Source organism: Pezoporus flaviventris, unplaced genomic scaffold, assembly GCF_033815535.1.
Source record: "Pezoporus flaviventris isolate CSIRO_AGI_PZ_B2104156 unplaced genomic scaffold, CSIRO_AGI_Pfla_v1 ptg000015l, whole genome shotgun sequence".
NCBI lineage: Eukaryota > Metazoa > Chordata > Aves > Psittaciformes > Psittacidae > Pezoporus > Pezoporus flaviventris.
In genome coordinates, this window is record NW_026892563.1 from 10,893,839 (window position 1) to 10,914,128 (window position 20,290).

Genomic DNA, 20,290 nt, shown 5'->3' on the forward strand with positions numbered 1-20,290 from the left:
TCTCTTTCCTCCTCTGTGCAAAGCAGCGTGGTGCAAAACACAGAAGCGCAAAGCTGGGGGGTTGGTATAACAGGGTGGTGGAGAAAGGTGTCCTTCAGATAAAATCAGTGCTATATGGGTCAACCCCTGCCCTCCAGCCTGTCCCCAGCACCAGCCTGCTCACCTGCTGTTTAGATGGACACAGATTTCCTGAGCTGCCAGCCAGATGTCTGAAGACTGAGGAAAAACCAAAGCAAATCAAACCTGATGTAGCTGGGTGCTTTTATCTGCAGGTAGAGCTGAGCAGCAGCAGGCTGGTTCCCAGCTGAATCTTTCCTTCTGTATCAAGCATAAATTCATCAGGTATTCCATTTCCTGGAAAGAAAAAAAAAAAAAGAGCAGAATAACTCACTTAGAAATAAAGAGTAGAGCTATTTTTTTCCTCTGACATGGTGAATGCAATTACCTAAGGCATGGGAGGCTGAGATAACTCATCCAGCCCCCACTTTCCAAAGAAACCATCATCATTCTGCCAGAAAAGTCTTTAAAAGGCAGTTCACATCCTGAATGCTAAAGCATCACCACATACAGAACCTGTCCTTATGATTTCCACACACCAGCTGCAGCACTGCAATCAAAGCACACTCATAGACAGGGCAGAGTTCATTATTATCAGGGCCATATGCACCACAACACAAGCTTCCCCTGTTGTGTTTGCTGACCCTTCTGTTGCTGTTGGCAACTCTTTGTCCTTCAGGAGCAACTCCCAGCGAAGCAAAGCATACTGGTATTCTGTTACCAGCATGAGAGCCACACTGGGGCTGGGAAAGTATGCATGGGGAAAGAGACCAAAGCTGTGTCTGGAGAGTTCAGTGAAGGGAAACCATAAGCCTGCACTTGCTTCCAGTTATAATCCCATTTGGGCTGCACCCTCCTGTACCATTACATAATGGGGAGTGCAGTAATACTTTCAGCAATGTTGTTTGAATGGCAGCAGTCCAATTCTGGACTGTATTTTATCTTTTTTTTTTTTTAACGGTGGGGTGGGGAGAGGAGGTTGGCAGAGGGGAGAAAGCATCAGTTTGGTTTGTCTGCAATCCCTGTTTTGCTTTGGGAGCTTTAGAGGACAGACACATTCTTCTATCTCCGCTAATCCCCCTCTGATACAGAGGATTTTCCTGCCATTAAATGATAGCTTGTGAGAAAAAAAAATGCCAACTTTTCAGAGACTGACTCGTATGGCTAATGGCAGCCTCATGAGCAGGAGGGAGAGCACAGCCACTGCCTGGCTAGGTAAGCAATGCATCCAAATGACTTCTGCTGGGAATTTTAGTTTCAAGTTTTTGATGATAAGCTGGTTATGCCCTCAGCACCAGCACCTATTTCCTGGGGACATGGCCAGTCTCTTACTGTTGCTGATCTTTTCCCATCTCAGATGATAGGAACCGCTGGTGAAAAGGATTCAGATGAGGACCTGAAAAGGAGTTTTACAGAGCTGCAGGATTCCCTGAGAAGGTCAGTGGTGGAAGAAAGATACTCATCAGGAAGGTGCTGGGGACTTCTTCAGTTTGACTGTGTGTGGGAGAGGAGCTTTTCCCATCATCTTCCTTCCTAAACATAGATCTCATTGTGGGAAAATGATGCAGGGAAATGAGAGAGGATGAAACCTGGATTTGCTCTTCTTGTGTGTTTCTAGATCCTTCAAGTTTGCTTTCCAGACCTGAAATGCCACTAGTGAATAATCAAGGTAATGTTTGCCATCATTTTAAATGGTGAGTATACTCTTATTTGGCATTACCTAGTAACGGATTAGGCAGGTCATTTGGAAAGATGTAGGGTAAATGCTCAGTTATTGCAATCATTGTTTCTTTACCCTTCTAAAAACTCTGCAAACATTTTTTTTTGTCGCTCACTTTTCTTTCCAAATACTGAATTACCATAGTGTTTAAAAGAGCAAAAGAGATCATCCCTGGGTGGAATGTTGTTTATGCCTTCCTCTAATATTTTTCCCTTACTGCTGTATTTCACCCTTTTCCTTAAACACACATCTCATTTGAGACCCTCTGTGTCAGTAAGTTGGAGGCATCTTCCAGCTGCTGCCCTGTCTGCTACCACAGTGTTAAAAGCAAAGAACATCATTTTTGGGGAAGGGGTACAGAAGAAGAGGTGGGAATGTTTCCAGCTATGCTGGTCAGAGGAGATCTGGCCAACAAAGGAGATGTGATCTCCTGTGCTCTGAGCAGCAGCTCTCCAGAGGGTTTGGTGAGGTTCAGATGGAGGATTTTTTTCTGACTTCCTTTGCAAGAGAAAGAGGGAAAATTGCCACAAAGGCTGTGGTGCTGAGGGGCTCTTACTTCCAAGGGGATGTTTCATCACTGGATGGTCCTTGAGTGCTTGTTTTCCATGCAAACAGATACGCTTGTAAATAGAGATCTTAGAAGTGTGCTGTGAAATGCCACTATCAGAAGACCCAGATTTGGCCTTAAAAAAATCTTTCACGTATAAAGAAAATAGGCTGGATATGGCTTGAGTACAGACATTTCCTTTATCAAGTGATTGAAGGACAATCAGGGAGTGGATTTCATTATCAGCATGCTCGTTCTTACACTGCACACAGTGTACACAGCTGCTAGGGGAGGTCTGCTTTGAAGGTCAGAGATGTGTCTGAGCTTGGGGTAGCTGTAGCTGAACATTGAGCTTGTTTGGGACAGGCTCACATAGAGGACTGCCTATGCACATATGTCCCTCTGGATGTCACCCTGAGCCCACACAAGGCTCTCATTCCAGCAGCAACACTTGCATCCATCATTTTCCAAACAGTCGCCTGTGGTTAGGCATTTGGGAACAGGCAAATCCTTAATCTGTCTGCCCCTCAGTTTATGTAACAGCTTAGCAAAAACAACAAGTGCCCCTGTTTGCAAGCAGCAGCGTGGACTGGTGCATAGAGGTAGCAAAGGAGGCATCCCCTGGGCAACCTGCACGAAGCAAGAGCATCATGAGGCCAGTGTGTTGTCTGCTCTCCAGTCCTCAGGCTCCTCACATGTCTGCTCAGAACCTTGACTGAAGGAGACTTTCTGTTAGCTGTGCCTGGTAGATAAGAGCTCAGGAAAAGGGAGAAGAGCATAAAAACAAACAAAATGACAGCCTGTCTAAAATCCTTTCCACCCCTCAGAGTCCTTCACTATCATATATCCTTGAGGTGATGCTGTTTTGCTAATACTCGGGTCACAATAGCGTGATGAGGCTTGATGGGACCTGAATTTCAATAGAATCTGCAGCTTCCTTCTGGAATGCTCACTCCATGTATCTAAATCCCTCTTCTACATGCAATGGCCAGGTTAGTTTGAACAGAACCAGGCTAGGCAGCTCCTGGGTTGATGTCCTATTAGTGGGGACCTGCGTAGCATCTGGTTTTGCAAGACTGCCTAAAGAAGTAACAGGTAGCATAAAGTCAAACATAGTTTTGTGCATGTTGCCTTCAGACAGAATGGAGAAAGGGCAGAGTTACTGCAGTTCAAACAGTAGGTTGGTCTGTACATTAAAGCCTTAGGGGCTGCAAAAATCAAAACTTTATGCTTGCTGAAGCTGATGCTTCCCAGCATATCACCTCACATGTCCATCTTAATAAAAATGCCTATTGGGAATACAGCTGTAATGGACAATTACTGTGCAGCAAACTGGCAGTGAGAAGCAGCCCAGCTGCTGGAAGGTTCCCTCTCCAGTCTGCAGGAGTGTGGGGGAAAGCCTGTCCCTTGGCCCCTGGGGCCAGATATGCACATAGGGGCCAGATACGCACATAGCGGCAACAATGTGATCCCAGCAGTGCTGCAATAAAGTGGCTGTTGGTAAAACTGTTGGTATCTCATGTCTTGCTGAAAAAAGTATAAAAGGATTATACTTGTGTGGGTGCTGATGAACTTCAGCAGAAAAACCAGGCAGTAGCAATACCACCATTTCCTGCTAGTGACTACCTGGAGAATCTGATGGTGTGGCTGTTCATTTTGTTGAGCAGCAGGTGGGATGTGCCTATGAGAGCAATAATAAAATGAGCTCTGCCTTCAGTTCTTCCTTTCTAATGAGTTTATTTTGCAGATGCCTGGCTGACAGGGTGTTTTTCCCCACAAAAATGCCTGTCCATGGGGGATGATATTTCCCATTCCTTTCATCCTTCTCTGATTTCTCCCCAAGAGTTTTCTCCTTCTCTTCATTGTACATCCACTTGCATGGGACTAACTTGAAAAGAAACCACAGTAGCCACACACGTCCCATGTCAGGCTGGTAAAAGGACAAAGCAGCTGCTCCCATCAAGCCTGAGGTACTATGGTGACTGTCTCAAGAATTGGCAAATCAATAAAAACTGTGCTGGAGGTCCAAAGTACCTCATCATGAAGAAAGCAGTTGAACAATGTCTATAAACTTGTTTTTCCTCATGCTGTTCTACCAATACACAGCGGGAATGTATTTTTAAACACTGTACCGCATCCTTAAGAGCTGGTATTTCCCCTTGCAGTGCCACACCAGCTCCTGGCTCTGGTGGAGAAATGTTAGGTTGAATGGAACAAGGAAAGAAAGAATCAAAAGGCATGAATTTGTCATGCCCCAAGCAATTAACTTATCGCCCCAGCCCACTGCCAGACTAGCATAGACTGTCCTCCCCTCTTCCCCACCCAGAAATACTGCAACCCATACACAGCTTCTGACCTTCAAAGCATCTCTGCCTGCTCCCTGGCCAAACCATGTCCCCATCAGCTTGCAGAGAGACCAACCACAGAGACACTGAGATCTAGGTGTGTCCACCTCTTGGGGAGAGAAATTAATGAGGGATGATATTCTAGATGATGTGTGACACACACACACATCTTCTTAGAAGGTTTAAGAACCCAGCAGATTTTCAGGAATCTTTCACGAGAACTTCCTGGTCAGCACTGAGGGTGAGAATTATCCTGGCTAGAAGGGAGGCAAAAATAGCATATTTTTTTTTCCTGTTATGACTAATATATTTGCATCCTGATTCTCTCCTCCCATCCCTCCATGGGGATGGCATGTTCCTCCCTGACAGTGATCCTTTGGGTACCCCACGTCCATGCGGTGTGGGCCTGTGTGCGGTCCTGCCCTGCCAACTGCGTGTGCACTCAAGAGCGGAGCTGCTCCGTCCTCTGCGATCGTGTCGGTCTGGGGCAGATCCCTACCCAGTTCCCTTGTGAAGCCTCCTCTATTAACCTGGACAAAAACAGCATCAAGTTCCTCTCTGAGAGGGCCTTTGGGACCTTGCCTTCCCTCAAGTCCCTGTCCCTCAATCACAACAATATCTCCTTCATCACCCCAGGAGCTTTCAAGGGGCTGCCCAGCTTGACTGAGCTGAAGATGGCCCACAATGAGTACATTCGCTATCTCCACACGCGGACTTTCACTGCCCTCAAACGGCTGGTGAAGCTGGACCTGGCGGACTGCAACCTTTTCAACATCCCTGACAGGATCTTCATTGAGTTGCCTGCTCTACAGGAGCTCTTCTGCTTCCAGAACAACTTCCGGAGGATCCCAGGTGCCATCAGGGGCATGGGGAACCTGACCCATGTTTACCTGGAGAGAAACAGGATTGAAGCGGTAGCCTATAACTCCCTGCAGGGCCTGACCAAACTGAAATACCTGAATCTGCAGGACAACAAGATAAATGTAGTTCATGAGCGAGCTTTTCAGGGCTGCCAGAAGATGGAATACCTGTATCTGAATGACAATTTGATCAGCGAGCTTCCAGAAAACTCCTTTGATGGCCTCAGGTGCCTGAAGATGCTCAACCTAGGGGGGAATTTTCTTAGGAACATTTCCAACACCTGGTTCAGGGACCTGGGGCAGCTGGAGGTACTCTACCTGGATCGTAACAGGATCAACTACATTGAGGATGGGGCTTTTGAAAACCTCACCAGCCTGGTTGCGTTGCACTTGAACAGCAACAACCTGACAACCCTGCCCTTTTCTGTCTTCCAGCCAGTGTACTTCCTTGGGCGACTGTACCTCTTCCGCAACCCCTGGGAGTGTGACTGCCGCATCGAGTGGCTGAAGGAGTGGATGGAGAATTACAGGCTTGTCAGGGATATTCCCTGTGCCTCCCCCTCCTCAGTAGCTGGGATTGACCTAATGGACGTGCTCTATGAGAGATCTCCAGAAGGTTACTGTCTTGACCCGGCTGAGCTAAATGTCACATCTGAAGGCCCGACCCCAACTGAAGAGCCTTGGTCTACCACAGAGAGCAAGTTCAACAGCCTTATCTCCAAACTCTTGCTCCAGATGGGCCTTTCTGAAGAGGTGGCAAATACCACTGAAGTCTACAGTAACACCACACAGCTGGGTGGACTGACTGATGGGGTTTCTTCTGGGGTGGGGAAAGACAGAATGGAGGCCGTCTCCTTCTCTTTTTACCTTCCAGCCCTTTTTACAGTGATTGTTTGGCAATGCAAATAGTCCAAGGGCTACATGAAGCATGGGTCCTGCATAAGTGTTCCTGTACCTACTCAAGTCATCAGGGAAAAGTTTGTATTATGAGCCTCCAATACATAACTGGATCCAAACTCTCCCATGTTGGGTTGGTTGGATCTGGCTCCTGATTCTCCTGGGAGCTAGTGGGATCTGTTTCAAGGCTGGATCACACTTCAGGTGATAAACCTGTCCTGTGGGTTCTTAGTGCTGCCCACTCACACTGCTGTGTGGAAGATGAGCAATGAAAGGATAACTGTAAGGTTGAGTTTCACTTAGAGACATGCAATGGCTCCTACTGGGAGCAGAGGGAAGAGCAGTCTGTATGGATGGCAGTGCGGTACTCTGTATTCTGTTGGGCCAACTCCAGTTGACCAAACTGTCTGCTTTATAAGAGCAAGACAAGGCATCAAAAGCACCCCCCCCCCCCCCCCTTCATATCCTGACAGACACCCACACCCACAGTGGATGCTTCCAGATGCTGGCAAACTGATTTCCACCAGCATGTGTGGGGGGAACAGGGCTGTCTTGAGCAGCATCCAGGGATGCAACACTAGCCCTTGTGAACAAGAGAACAGCATCTGGGGATGGCGCCTGCCCCAGGCAGGGCTGGGATGGGGCACATACTTCTCTGGGGAAAAGCTATTTAAACTGAACAGCTTACTTACTAACATTGTTTCAATGTGTTTTTACTTCTCAGTATATTGTTTCAAGGAACATATTGTTTTTATTTGTAGATTATTTCATGGCATGAAGGGAGGGGCAGAACATTGCAATGACAAATGCATCCACGCCCTGCTAAATATTTTGTATTTCCACCACTAACGTGTACCATATAGCATGTCATATTATGCTGTACAACCAACTATGCCATCATTTTCTTTCATAGAATCATAGAATGGTTTGGGTTGGAAGGGACCTTGGGTGACATAGTTTAGTGTGAGGTGTCCCTGCCCATGACAGGGGGATTGGAACTAGGTGATCTTAAGGTCTTTTCCAACCCTAACTACTCTATGATTCTATGATCTAGTTCTCCAATCCCCCTGTTATGGGCAGGGACAACTCACACTAGACCAGGTTGCTCAAAGCCTCATCCATATGGCATCTAACATGTTTTTTTCTTTGAAATCTTTGATGAAAGCTGCTAATATGATCAGAAATAATTATCATGCTTTATGTGTCAGAGTACATTAATAAAATACTTTGATATTTTGCTCACAAAAATAAATTAACTGCTCATCCCTCCCTTTTTATTTTTGAGATCCTTGAATTATTCTGGTAGTTTTTTTATAGGCTACTCAAATTAACACACATGAATGTCCTTTTTATGGTGTAGAGCAAATGGCACACTATTTATTGCAGCGTAAAGAATAGACACTTTAACTTAGAACATGATAGTACTTACATTTGTGTTAAGTAGTAACACTTTAAAAAATAAGTGACTATATAGAAATACACTTTTGTGATATTTTAACTGTATCAAATCATTATACATGGCTTATACTATGATGTACATGTTCATATGAAATGATAGAATATATACAATCTTTTATTACTGCTAAAATGTCATGAAATAGGAATAAAAATGGAAATAAATTAAACCCCCCTATCAAACATTTTCCTACCCCCTTTTTTTCCACTCACCTCTACCCCTTCCTTTCATGACCAATTCAACATGAATATGACCACTCTTGCCCCAGTTTGGTCCCTGTGGGTGCTGGAGTAGCAGTGTCAGAGTGGGAGCTGCCTTGTCTCATGCTTTGCTAAGGCTATGGTTCAGTATGGACAACACGTCGGCTAAAACCTACTGAGAGTAGCTGTCTTTGTCTCTGGCCCCTCCCTCAGTCACACACTGGCGAGTACCCAAAAATGTATGCAAAGGACAGATCAGCTAAGGATGGACTTTGGGCATAGAACAGCTGAAAAGTGGTGGGTAATGAATTATTGCATGAAGACCTTTTGTTAGCAGCTCCTGTGCCTTCTTACATCTGGGATCGCCTGGGAGAACAAATAAACTTCTTCAAAAAGGGCTCAACCCTTCAGCAAAGGTGCCTTGGGTCAGGTCTGTTCACACTGTTCAGCCCTTGGCCTCAAGCAGCTCTGGCACCCCAGCACATTTGTAAACAACTCTATGGATGGTCCCACAGACCATAGGGTTGGTTAAAGAGCTGCGGAGAAACCAACATCAGCTCAATAGGGTTGGTTAAAGAGCTGCGAAGAAACCAGCATCAGCTCATATGCAAAATGACTGTGTGCTCCTGACCTACTGGAGCAGCTGCTGCAAGAAACAGGGAAGCTGATGTTTTGCCTGCAAAAAGGAGGCATCTCCAGCAGCTTCAAGACACATGCTTTGAGGCAGCCTGCCTTGGTCTGCAGCACTCTGTCCCAAAAGATCTACTGCTTTCTAATTAGCACCAGAGATTTCTAGAGGAAGGCTGAGTACAAGGGAAACCAAACCCTCCCTGTTGCAATGGCTCCTCAGCTATCTGTAGCTCGACCACAGTATTTTCCCCAGGGAAGAAGAATGCCAGATGGTTTGATAAATGCCTATTTGACCTGTTCTGTGAACTAAATTCAATGAGTTTGGATTTCCAGGCTATTTATGAATCCATTAATCTTCTTAAGTGCTAAATTCATCTGTGTATTATAAAAGGCTGTTTTTCAAACCTAGTCCAGCCCAGTGCTGAAGAGGCATGTTATGTTAAGGATGCCTTTACAGGGGCAATATTTCATCCTGTCAAGGATCTATAGGCTTGGCACAGATGGTAGGATATTGGGCACAAATGGTTGTATTTCAGTTCCTATAAGTATGGATGCCTCATGAGTGAATTGTTTTTATAGTCCACATTTTCGTTTTCTGTGCTGACATACATTAAACCTGAAGATCGTCTTACTGTGCAATTGTTGAGCATGGCTTTGAAGTTAATTAGGGCTTCAAAGATGCTTCTGCTTTACCTGCAAGAATGGCAGATCTGAATGTGAAGCACCTTAAAATGTAGGTTTTAGCACAGATAGATAGCACTGTCAGGTGACAGACAAAGGGACTGTATATCATACATCATTGTGTGACAATGGGGCCGGTGACCTTGGACACCAATGATTTAAAAATTTCTTTAGTCAAATACCCTAACTACTTGCCCCAGAAGGCTTTCGTTGTGCTGTTGTAACAGAGCTGTGACTGCCTAGAAAGTACGTGGCTGGCATTGTACTGCATGTAATGGGCTTTCAGCTTTTTGGCAGTAATGGGGACAGACTTCATGCTCGCCTGCTCTGAAATCCTGCTCTTCCCTCTGAGCCAAGAGATCAGCAATGTGTGGTTCCAGCAGGACAGAGCATGTGAATGCTCTGAGTCAATCAGAAGTCTGTGAGTCTGCGCATTGCTCTCCCTTTGCTCCTCTCTCCTCTGTGCTGCTCTTTCCTTGTAACTCTATTCAGCTTGGGCACTGTCTTTAGCATGTGCCTACCTGGAAAAGCAGCAGCATTCTACAAAGGGCAGCAAAATATGGCTGCTCAAAAGCCTGAAAAGGACTTCCAGCACCACAAAAGCTTGTATTAGACTAGAAGTACCTGGTTCATTTTCATGATCCTGCTTTCTAAGCTCTTAGCAAAGGGCTTCTTATTTCACTGAATAGATGAGTAGATGTCAACTCCTCATTAATCCCCCCCCCCTTTGCATCTCTTGATTAGCAAACAAGTTAAATTAAGGATCTACCTTTTGCATGAATAATTTGGGGGGTTTATTTTCTTAGACTAGACTACTGATCCAAACTGTGCTTCAGGTGGTAAACATGAACCAGCTGTTGGTTACAGTTCCACGGCACAGCGTCCTTTCACAAACCAATTCTATTTTAAAAATTTGCCCCTGGACTGAGACACCACCAAAGATGTCACAGAACTGCAGGTCAAGCCCTGCTGAGATGCCAGTCTCGATGATGAGGGTGCTTTCCAGTCCTATCCTCAGTGTGAGATGCTGGGAATTTACTTCAAGCAGTTGGGAGGGATGCTCATAAGTTGTCTGGTGTTAAAATACACTTCATAACTGAAGTTTATTGAGAGCTCGTGTTCCCCAGCTGAAGCATTTGAGGTCTTGGGAGAAGGCAATTTGTTTTACTGTATAGTACCTGTTAACATGGTGCTCTTCACTGGTACAGGTGTTTTTTATGCTTTGCAACAGTTGCTATTAAATTAGAAGGAAGAAGTAGTCAATGTAAATAAAAAAAAAGAATTTGGATATCATCTCCTGGACTCAGAATTCTGCCCGTGTTACATTCCTAAGGGTCCTACTTGATGTTTAACATCAACACTGCTATGCTCTTTTTTTTTTTTCTTTACATTTACAGCTACTGCTAGTAATCTCCTGTGAACTGTAGCTATTGGCTTTTTGCTAATCTTGTGGAGTCTTACACTGCTTTTCTGCTTTGGAAAGAAAGAAGTCCAGGAGGACTCAGGAATCACGGTAAATAAAGATGACTTTTGCTAGAATGGCAGCAGATACTGACCAGCTGAAACTCAGGAACTGTTATGTATTTTAGCTAATTCTTGTTTTATGACATCTGGCTGCTAGCTCTTAAAACCCTAAATCTTGATTCGTTGAGTTTTCCCTTGATAATTTTTGTGGTCACAATTTCAGGTGGAACCAAATCAACTGAGTTAAAGTTTCTTATAGCAGAAAACTGCTGTTATTCCTTTGGAGTATATGAAGTCTTGCAAGAAAATAACCTGCAATGATCACTGCTGCCCCAGTGTGAGCTTCACAAGACACAGCTAGTTTTGGTAAGAAAAGAACACTTTCTAGGTACATGAAGCATGCCTTTCTCAAGGTCTGCTTTTGCAGAGTCAAGGTACGGGCTTTGCACAAACACTAATAATATCGGTCTTTACTTTCCCCCCACCCAAATCTGATAGAGGCCTGTGGAGTTTGAAGACTCTGCTGCAGTGACTTCCAAAACAGTTTTAAAAGAGCTTTATGGAAAATGTCAACCATGGAATAAAGACCACAAATAATAAAAAACATATCACAAGTATTACTTAAAAGCATGAAGTTCTGCTATTTTTTTTTAGCAAAACAAAAGAATGTTCATGCTGAAAATGCGTAAGGTCTAAGATGCAGCTGTGTCAAGGAACACTATCAAGTGGCCAGCTGTTGAGCAAACTTTAGATTTTACATGATGAAGCAGCACCTATAGGTCAAAACCTAAACATGCACAAAATCAGCACTAAAAGTCTGTCTTGGGCAAAGCTGGTCTTTTAAATTCTAATATAAAGATGGATAAAAATATGGCAAATAGATACTTTCTGAACAGAGAATATCTTGCCCAAAGCTTTATTTTGTTGACCCTGTGGTTAGTTGAACCAGTCTGCTCTTGTACTGTGTGATTAGTTTTATCCTTGAATGCAAAACATTCATTACTTCGGCAGTTTTTCTCACCTTTGACCTTTACCACATACTTTGATTATTATTGTACTTCCCTGTTGGTCTCTCTCTCTTTTAAGGATGAATTTAAAGTTAATTCTTAACTTGTATAGCATAAATCTTATATTCTCTATGAAGAATCCCGAAACATTTTAAATAAATACACATAAACCTTCCATTAGCTTTACTATACTCATCCATCTTACGGTTTACTTCACGTACATATCCTATTTATTTACTTATTTGGATTACCAGCTAATTTTAACTTGTGCTTGTTCAGCACTCTAAGACAGGGGCTTTGACCTGTGCCAGGAGCTTCTTATTGTGGCTACAGATTTACAATGAGACAAGCTTAAGGTGTTCTTCTGCCCCCTCCTTTTTTCCCCCTATTTTCCTGTTCCAAGCCAAAATTTGCCTGTGTCCTTGGTGCACTGCTGCACCAGGCCTGGCTGTGCTTGTGTCATGGTTTAAACCCTAGCCAGACAGCTTGTTCACTCACTCCCAGTGAGTGGTGCTCTCGCCCCTCCCCCCCCCCCCCCCCCCCCGCCCCGGGCTCTCCCCTTCCCCGCTCCTGGAGGAACGGGGAGGAGGATCGAAAGAGTGCAACTCCCACGGGTTGAGACAAGAACAGTCCAGCAACCAATGTACAACACAAATCACCACCGCTACCACCAACGACAACAATGATAAGGGAAAATAACAAGGGAAGAGAATACAATACCACCGGCCAAGAAACGAGTCCAACCCAGAAGCCCGTGTCCTTCCGGGTAACTCCCAGTTATCCCCCACCCCGGGCATGACGTGCTGTGGTATGGAATACCTCCCTGGCTAGCCTGGGTCAGGCGCCCCGTCTCTGCTTCCTCCCGGCTTCCCCTCCTCCCTGGCAGAGCATGAGCCTCACAAAGTCCTTGGTCAGGGTAAACATCACTTAGCGATAACCGAAAACATCAGTATCACCAGCACTGTTCCCAGGCTGGAAGTCAAAACACAGCACTGCACCAGCTACCACGAAGGAGAAACATGACTGCTACTGCTGAACCCAGGACAGCTTGAAACTGGATCACCAAAATGTCACAGTTGAAAACAACATCTGTCCCCTCTGCTTTTTTTATGGTTAGAAGTCCAATTATTTCCCCTAAAATGTTATAAGCCAGGTAGGGCATAACTAGGTTAAACTGGGGATAATAATAAGAAAATGTAATTGCTGCATTTGAAAGGGGGACAAGCTAAATTGGAAAGACTGGGCTCAACTGCTGATTTGCACCATATGATTCACCTATGCTGGCATGGATCTGGTTTGAAGGTGCGGGGAGAGGTGTTCTCTTTTTTTCAGAACATGAACAAATTAATAATTCAATTTAAGAAACACTTCAGCAAAATAGGTCATACACTATAGTCTAAGACACACTGTAAAAATAATCTTACTCTAGGATTTTAATCATTAACTCTCTTGTCATTAGCTGTACTTGGTGAAGAGAGCTTTTTCTGAGGCTGACATCATTGCAACTTGTCTACCTTGTCCCATATCTCCCCTGAAACAATAGATGAGCAGCCTCTGAGTTGGTTACTTACATGCTTTTATTAAAATGATGAACAATGAATAAACATCTAATAACTGATCAGATCTGATGGCGTACTAGGAAAATGACCGCTGGGAGTTACCTCACTTAGCTGGAACAGTGTCAGCCCTTGCCTTGGTCTAACGAGAAAGGAGGAGCACAATTCTCTGCAGGGACACAGAGTCTTGTGCTGTGGGATCCCACATCAGAAAGCTGTGGTTGTGTGGGATTTTCAGGGAGCTTCAATCCAACACAGCCCTGTAGCCCAAATGAGGTGGAGGTCTCAGGCAGTGGTCCTGTTCTCCCTCTCTCCTGGGCTAGCGCTAGCATTTGCACAGCTGTGTGGTAGCTGGATTAGGAACCACTGTCCCTGGGTCAGTTTTGGACAAAACTGGTTTCCTGAACTGTCTCCTGGGGAATGAGAATATGGATAAGGGTCTGTTCCCACCAGTAGCAATGGGGATGGATAGCATTGATTCATGGAGAGTATGGAGCATAAAGAGTAGGGACCATAGTATAGCATAGATTTCAGCAGCCATGTAAACACAAACCTCTCAGCTCTGACAAGCTTGTCTCTGAGCACTAGAGCAAGGGCTGCAGCAGCTGGCTGTTAACCCCTGGGAAGGGCTGAGCTGTGAGCATTCATGGAGGAAGCAAACTGTGCGAATGGCAGAAGCTGGGCCAAGGCAGAAGGCAGCAGCCAGGGCTCCTCACCACACTTCTAGCCAGGCTGGCTCCTGCACCTTGCCTGGGGAGCTGCCTTGCCTGCCCAAGACCTCTGCTCCTCACAGCCCTCTTAATTGTGAACAGCCCTTGTGTCTGCCCAGGGTGGGCAAATAGAGCAGCAGAGGACAGGCAGCGAGGTCTGGATCTGGCATGTGTTTACTCTAGCTCTGGATGGGTGAGATGGGATTTTGCTGGGAGCTCTGTAGGACCTGCCTGTAGCTGACAGCACATGGGGACTGTGGGCATTAATTCTTGAGTAATGGTTTTATTTTTTTATTTCTATTTTGCTTACACTGAAGGTTGACTCACAGGCACAGGAATACTGGGTATTAGGGAGGCTTGAGCTTTGCAAGAGCAGACAAGGGGCCAAGCAGGGTTTCCTTGATGCAAGCCAGGTGGCTACATGCCTGGTGGGATGAAGATTTGCTGGAACTCAGAGGAAACAGCATGCAGGCAAGTGTAAAAATACGCAGAGCTTGGTGGGGTTTTACTTCTGGGCTTTTGATGCTGAAGACAAGGCTGAGCCTACAGCGCCAGGAGCAGGCAAATGGGCAAACATGATAAATCAGTAACAAAAGACAGCTAGCTGTGTGTGTATAAATTGGGATGGAGTTGGCAGTAGCAATTCCTCACCTTACTGAAAGATTATGTCTCAATGTGCTGTGACATTAAGATAAATCTCTGTACAGACACTGTATAGACAGACACTTTCTTGATGTATAAGACTGGCAGAGTCAGAAGACAAAGTATAGGAATAAATGATAAATTTGCAGTCAAAGCTTGTTGTAAGTATCTGCGCTGAAACAGGTGATTGATTATTTTAATAGGCAAAAAGTAGTGCTGAAATTTTCTGTCACAGATTTTTGTTTTTAGGCCAGTAGAGTTTAAAGTAGGTTTTGATGAATTCCAAATTACCTGAAAGCCAAGTAATTTGGAACAACGTGACAGATAAAATAGATGCTGACATATGACATACGACAGAGTCACTGGCCGAGGTGAGCAGCTCCAGAGAGGAGCCTTCAACCCCGGAGAGAGGGAGAACCCCGCGTGCAGGAGCTCCGGTTCCGAGCGGCGAGAGCCACCGAGGGAGCCTCGAGCCCTCGCCAGGCCCTGCCCGGGAGCCGCAGCCCCGCTGAGGCGAGCGGGGACTCACAGGGGGCGGGGCCAGGAGGGACGGCCCCGCCCTGAGCGGGGAAAACCCGCCCCGGGGAGCGCGGGAGCAGCGCGTGGCGCGGCGGTTGGCGCCGGCAGCGTTCAGCGGGCGGGATGGGGAGCGCTCGCCTCAGGGCCGGGGCCCGCTCTGGGAGCTCTGCTCTGGCTGCCCCGGCGGTGGCAGCGTCGGCACCAGACAGAGCCGATGAGAGGGGAGGCTGCAGTGCAGAGCTCAGGGTGTAGAGAGTGCCTGCACTGGTCTGGTGAGGGGAGGGTGCGCCCCGGTGGAGGCCCTCCTGCAGCAGGGGCTGAGCTGCGGGGCGCTGTCGGTAGCTGAAAGGTGTCAGGGAAGCTGAGAGGGAGCTGGGCTGCTTGCTCCAGGCCTGAGCTGTGCAGGGGCCACAGGCGTTCATCACAGCACATACAGGAAAGAAGGAGGACGTTAATTCAGGAAGCTGGGATCTAGTAACAACAACAACAACAAAAAAAAAAAAAAAAAAGAGGACAACCAAAAGCAATGGGCTTCCTCCGAAATCCAGTGTCTGTACCCAGAACCACTTCACATTACTGCAGAAAGCTAACGAGGAAACACCACACGAAATGAACAACCGGCTGATGCACCAGTAAAGAGGATCACTACTGGTGCCTCCAGGAAAAAGCCATGGGTCATAGCGGTAGGTGCACCCACTTTGAAGGGCACAGAGGCACCCATCTGTCAGTCTGACCCAGTCTCAAGGGAGGTGTGTTGCCTACCAGGGGCTTACATCAGGGATGTTGCAGAGAGGCTGCCTTTGTAGTAAGTCTTGCTGACTAGATTACCCACTTCTTGTGGTCCATGTGGGTGCTAGTGATACTAACAGCAGTAGTCTGGGAATCAGTAAGAAATACTACAAAGCCCTGGGAGAGGTGGTTAGGGGCACTGGGGATCAGATAGTTTTTCCATTGATCCTCGATGTCAAAGGGGAGGACCTTGAAAAGGACAAGCAGATTTGGCAGGTTAATAAATGGGAGGGGCTGGTTGGGAATGTGATGCTCCAGGGCAGCCTTGGCTGTAGCGGTCATGAGATGGTTGAGTTTGAGATTTTTAGACAGAGAAGAACATGCAGCAAGCTCACTGTCCTGGACTTCAAGGGAGCAGACTGGACTCTTCAGGAACCTGCTTAGTAAGATGCAATGGGATAGAGGGCAGGAGGGTCCAAGACTGCTGGTTGACATTCAACATCACCTCCTCCAAGCTCAGGAGTGTTGTGTCCCGACTAGAAGAAAACGCGGCAGAAGGGCCAGGAGACCTCCATGGATGGATAAGGGGCTGCTGAGGAAACTTAGAGGGAAAAAATAAGCTTACAAAAGGTGGAAGTGACGACAGGCCACCTAGGAAGAATACAGGGATGTTGTCTGGGAAGCAAGGGACCAGGTCAGGAAAGCTAAAGCCCAGTTAGAATTAAATCTGGTAAGGGATGTGAAAGATAACAGGAAGGGCTTCTTGGATGTGAAAGATAACAGGAAGGGCTTCTATAGGTATGTAGCAAACAAAAGACTGACTAGGGATAATGTGGGCCCTCTCCGGAAGGAAACGGAACTGGCTACCCTGAATCTGGAGAAGGCTGAAGTTCTCAATGATTTCTTTGCCTCAGTCTTCACTGGCAAATGCTCTGAAGACACTGTCTTGGAAGGCAGTGTTGGAAGGCAGATGCAGGGACTGTGAAAATGAAGACCTTAGGCCTCACTGTAGGAGAGGATCAGCTTTGAGATCCTCATCATTCAAGAACCTGAATGTGCACAAGTCCATGGGACCTGATGAAATCCATTTGCAGGTCCTGAAGGAGCTGGGGAATGAAGTTGCTAAGCCACTGTCCATTGTATTTGAAAAATCATGGCAGTCAGGTAAAGTTCCCGATGACTGGAAAAAAGGAAATACAACCCCCATTTTCAAGAAGGAGAAAATGGAAGATGCAGGGAACTACAGACCAGTCAGTCTCACCTCTGTGCCTGGCAAAATTTTGGAGCAGTCTCTTCGAAACCATGCTAAGGCACATGAAAAACAACGAGGCGGCTGGTGACAGCCAGCATGGCTTCACTAAGGGGAAATCCTGCCTGACCAATTTGGTGGTCTTCTATGATGGGGCTATGGAACTGATGGACAGGGGTAGAGCAGTTGACATCATCTACCTGGACTTGTGCAAATCGTTTGATATTGTCCAGCATTACATCCTTGTCTCTAAACTGGAGAGACATCAATTTGATGGGTGGACCACCCGATGGAAAAAGAACTGGCTGGATGGCCCCACACAAGAGAGTTGTGGTCAACAGCTCAGTGTCCGGTTGGAGACCAGGGGTTTGGATCAGGGATGTTGTTGGGGTCGTTGTTGGGACCAGTCTTGTTCAACATCTTTGTCGGTGACATGGACAATGAGATTGAGTGTGCCCTCAGCAAGTTTGCCAATGACACCAGGCTGTGTGGTTCATTTGGTACACTGGAGGGAAGGAATGCCATCCAGAGGGACCTCGACACACTTGTGAGGTGGGCTGATGCCAACCTCATGAAGTTTAAACATGACAAGTGCAAGGTCCTACACCTGGGTCGGAGCAATCTTAGGCACAGCTACAGGTTGGGCAGAGAAGAGATTCAGGGCACCCCTGCGGAGGAGTTGGGGATGTTGGCTGACAAGAAACTGAACATGAGCCGGCTTCAGTGTGTGCTCACAGCCCAGAAAGGCAACCATATCCTGGGCTGCATCAAAAGGAGAGTGACCAGCAGGTTGAAGGAGGTGATCCTGCCCTTCTCCTCTGCTCTCATGAGACCCCACTTGGAGTATTGTGTGCTGTTCTGGTGTTCTCAACATAAGAAGGACATGGAACTCTTGGAGCAAGTCCAGAAGAGGGCCACGGGGATGATCAGGGGACTGGAGCACCTCCCGTATGAAGACAGGCTGAGAAAGTTGGGGCTATTCAGTCTGGAGAAGAGAAGGCTGCGTGGAGATCTCATAGCAGCCTTCCAGTATCTGAAGGGGGCCTGTAAGGGCACTGGAGAGCAGCTCTTCACTGGGGACTGTAGTGATAGGACAAGGGATAATGGATTTAAACTTGAACTGGTGAAGTTTAAGTTAGATATAAGGAAGAAGTTCTTTACTGTGACAGTGGTGAGGCACGGGAACAGGTGGGCTAAGGAAGTTGTGAATGCTCCATCCCTGGCAGTGTTCAAGGCCAGGTTGGACAAAGCCTTGGGTGACATGATTTAGTGTGAGGTGTCCTTGCCCATGGCAGGGGGGTTGGAAATAGATGATCTTAAGGTCCTTTCCAGGATCATCACCTGATGTGAGCCCCTGGTAGGCAACAAACCTCCCTTGAGACTGGGTCAGACTGACAGTGCAGTGAGTTTCCCTATTTTCCACAGCAGATGACTCCTGGAGTCCAGCACAGTTCTCATGTTCTCAAATTTGTTGCTCTATTTCTCAGTCTTTGTCTATTTATTTTCTTTGTAAGCAACTTAGCCTTCTCTTTGTTCATTCAGTCATCATGTTTAATTTCTATTGGCAGGTACCTTATAAATCCAGATAGGGTTGGTTATGAACTCTTGAAGAGAGCATGTGGATTACTTACGTAAGGTTTGGGGATTTTCAAATGACAAGAGGAAAAAAACCTGGTAATTAAAGTCTGAGCTTAGACTGCCTTGATCCGTGAATTGAATTTGGTCATTAACTGTCACCTTGTTTCTGATCTCTGGTGTCCAGAAAGACGCTTAATTTTATTTAGTAAAATGTTTTCTGTTGCTTTTTTAAGTTTTGGGCTTTTGCTGTTGACTGTTGCCCTAGATTGGGGTCAAAAAATTAAAGTTTTTGATGTATCCCCTGCTTTGTTAACTGTGACATTCAGCACAATCCACATGTTATCCCTGCTATTTTCAGGACTTGGCCTACCACAACCATCTAGTGCAAAACACTGAAGAAGTCTCCCATTTGGATGGCCGACAATGGAGAAAAACAGACTCATGTTTCAGTTTGATGATGAGTTACAACAACCAAATTCCTCCCTTCCCCTTGGGTATTTTCTTTATGCAGATAGAAAAATTAGCTACTGATAAGGGAAAATTTGGAATTACTTTGCTAATACTAACATGAACTCTTGCAAGGACAAAGAGTGGAATATGCTACTAGTTCAGTTCTCTTCTACAACACAAAACCAGGCTCAAGTTAAACATTAATCATAAGACACATGGTAGAGAGGTGGCCAGATTCAGTTTGCTTGTTACTGATTTTCCCATGGCAGTTGCTAAGAAGAGATACAGCAGAACGCCTGAACGTGTATATACATCCTCTCTCCCCTTTGTTTTTTTCTGAGAAGGGTGTTAAGTCTACATGAAAAGCAATTAACTTTCTGACTAAAATCTTAATTGGATTACAGGTATGGGAAACATATTTCCCATAATTAAGGTAAGAATTAATTATTTATGTATTGTACAGGTCTGGGAAAGAGGTTTTAAAAGCTGAGGCTGAATCAAAGTCAAAAAGATTCTGTATTTGCTTCAGTCCAGCTTTCACTGGATTGGATGACTGCTAAAAATCACTTATGGGGGAGAAAGTAAAAGTTACTGTAGCTGCACTAACTGTGTTTATCAGCAAGTAGAAAATCCTGGTATGCACACAAGGCACACTCACTGACGAGAAGTTACTTCTGCCCTGTTTGTCTATGATGTATTTATTTCCTGTTGTGCAGGAATTTAATTTATATGTGACTGTATGACATAATGTGCAGCAGTCTCCTTGGTAAGAGTTATGGGTATTTCTTAGCTCATTAAAAGTAGTGAAGAAGCTAGTCTGAGAGACAGGCTTATTAAGAAAATGAATGTGCTTTGCAAAGAGAAAGCAGACTTTTTGTGGTGTCTGCCTTAGCTCATACTCTGTTGAGTAACTTACAAAACCAGATGACTCTTACTCGAGTCAGTCAAGAAATGTACTTTTCCTTTAGTTTTTACAATTCCTCTTCTACAAGT

The 20,290-nt window shown here is 45.7% G+C and overlaps 1 protein-coding gene across 1 annotated transcript; it reads left to right on the plus strand.

Annotated features, from left to right (window-relative positions):
• The first annotated feature begins 1,420 nt into the window (after positions 1–1,420).
• Positions 1,421–7,387, plus strand: NYX (nyctalopin). Its single transcript, XM_061453398.1, has 3 exons — positions 1,421–1,494; positions 1,676–1,751; positions 5,039–7,387. The coding sequence occupies exons 2-3, from the start codon at positions 1,730–1,732 to the stop codon at positions 6,436–6,438; spliced, it is 1,422 nt and encodes a 473-aa protein (XP_061309382.1). The 5' UTR covers positions 1,421–1,494; positions 1,676–1,729; the 3' UTR covers positions 6,439–7,387.
• Positions 7,388–20,290: the final 12,903 nt, after the last annotated feature.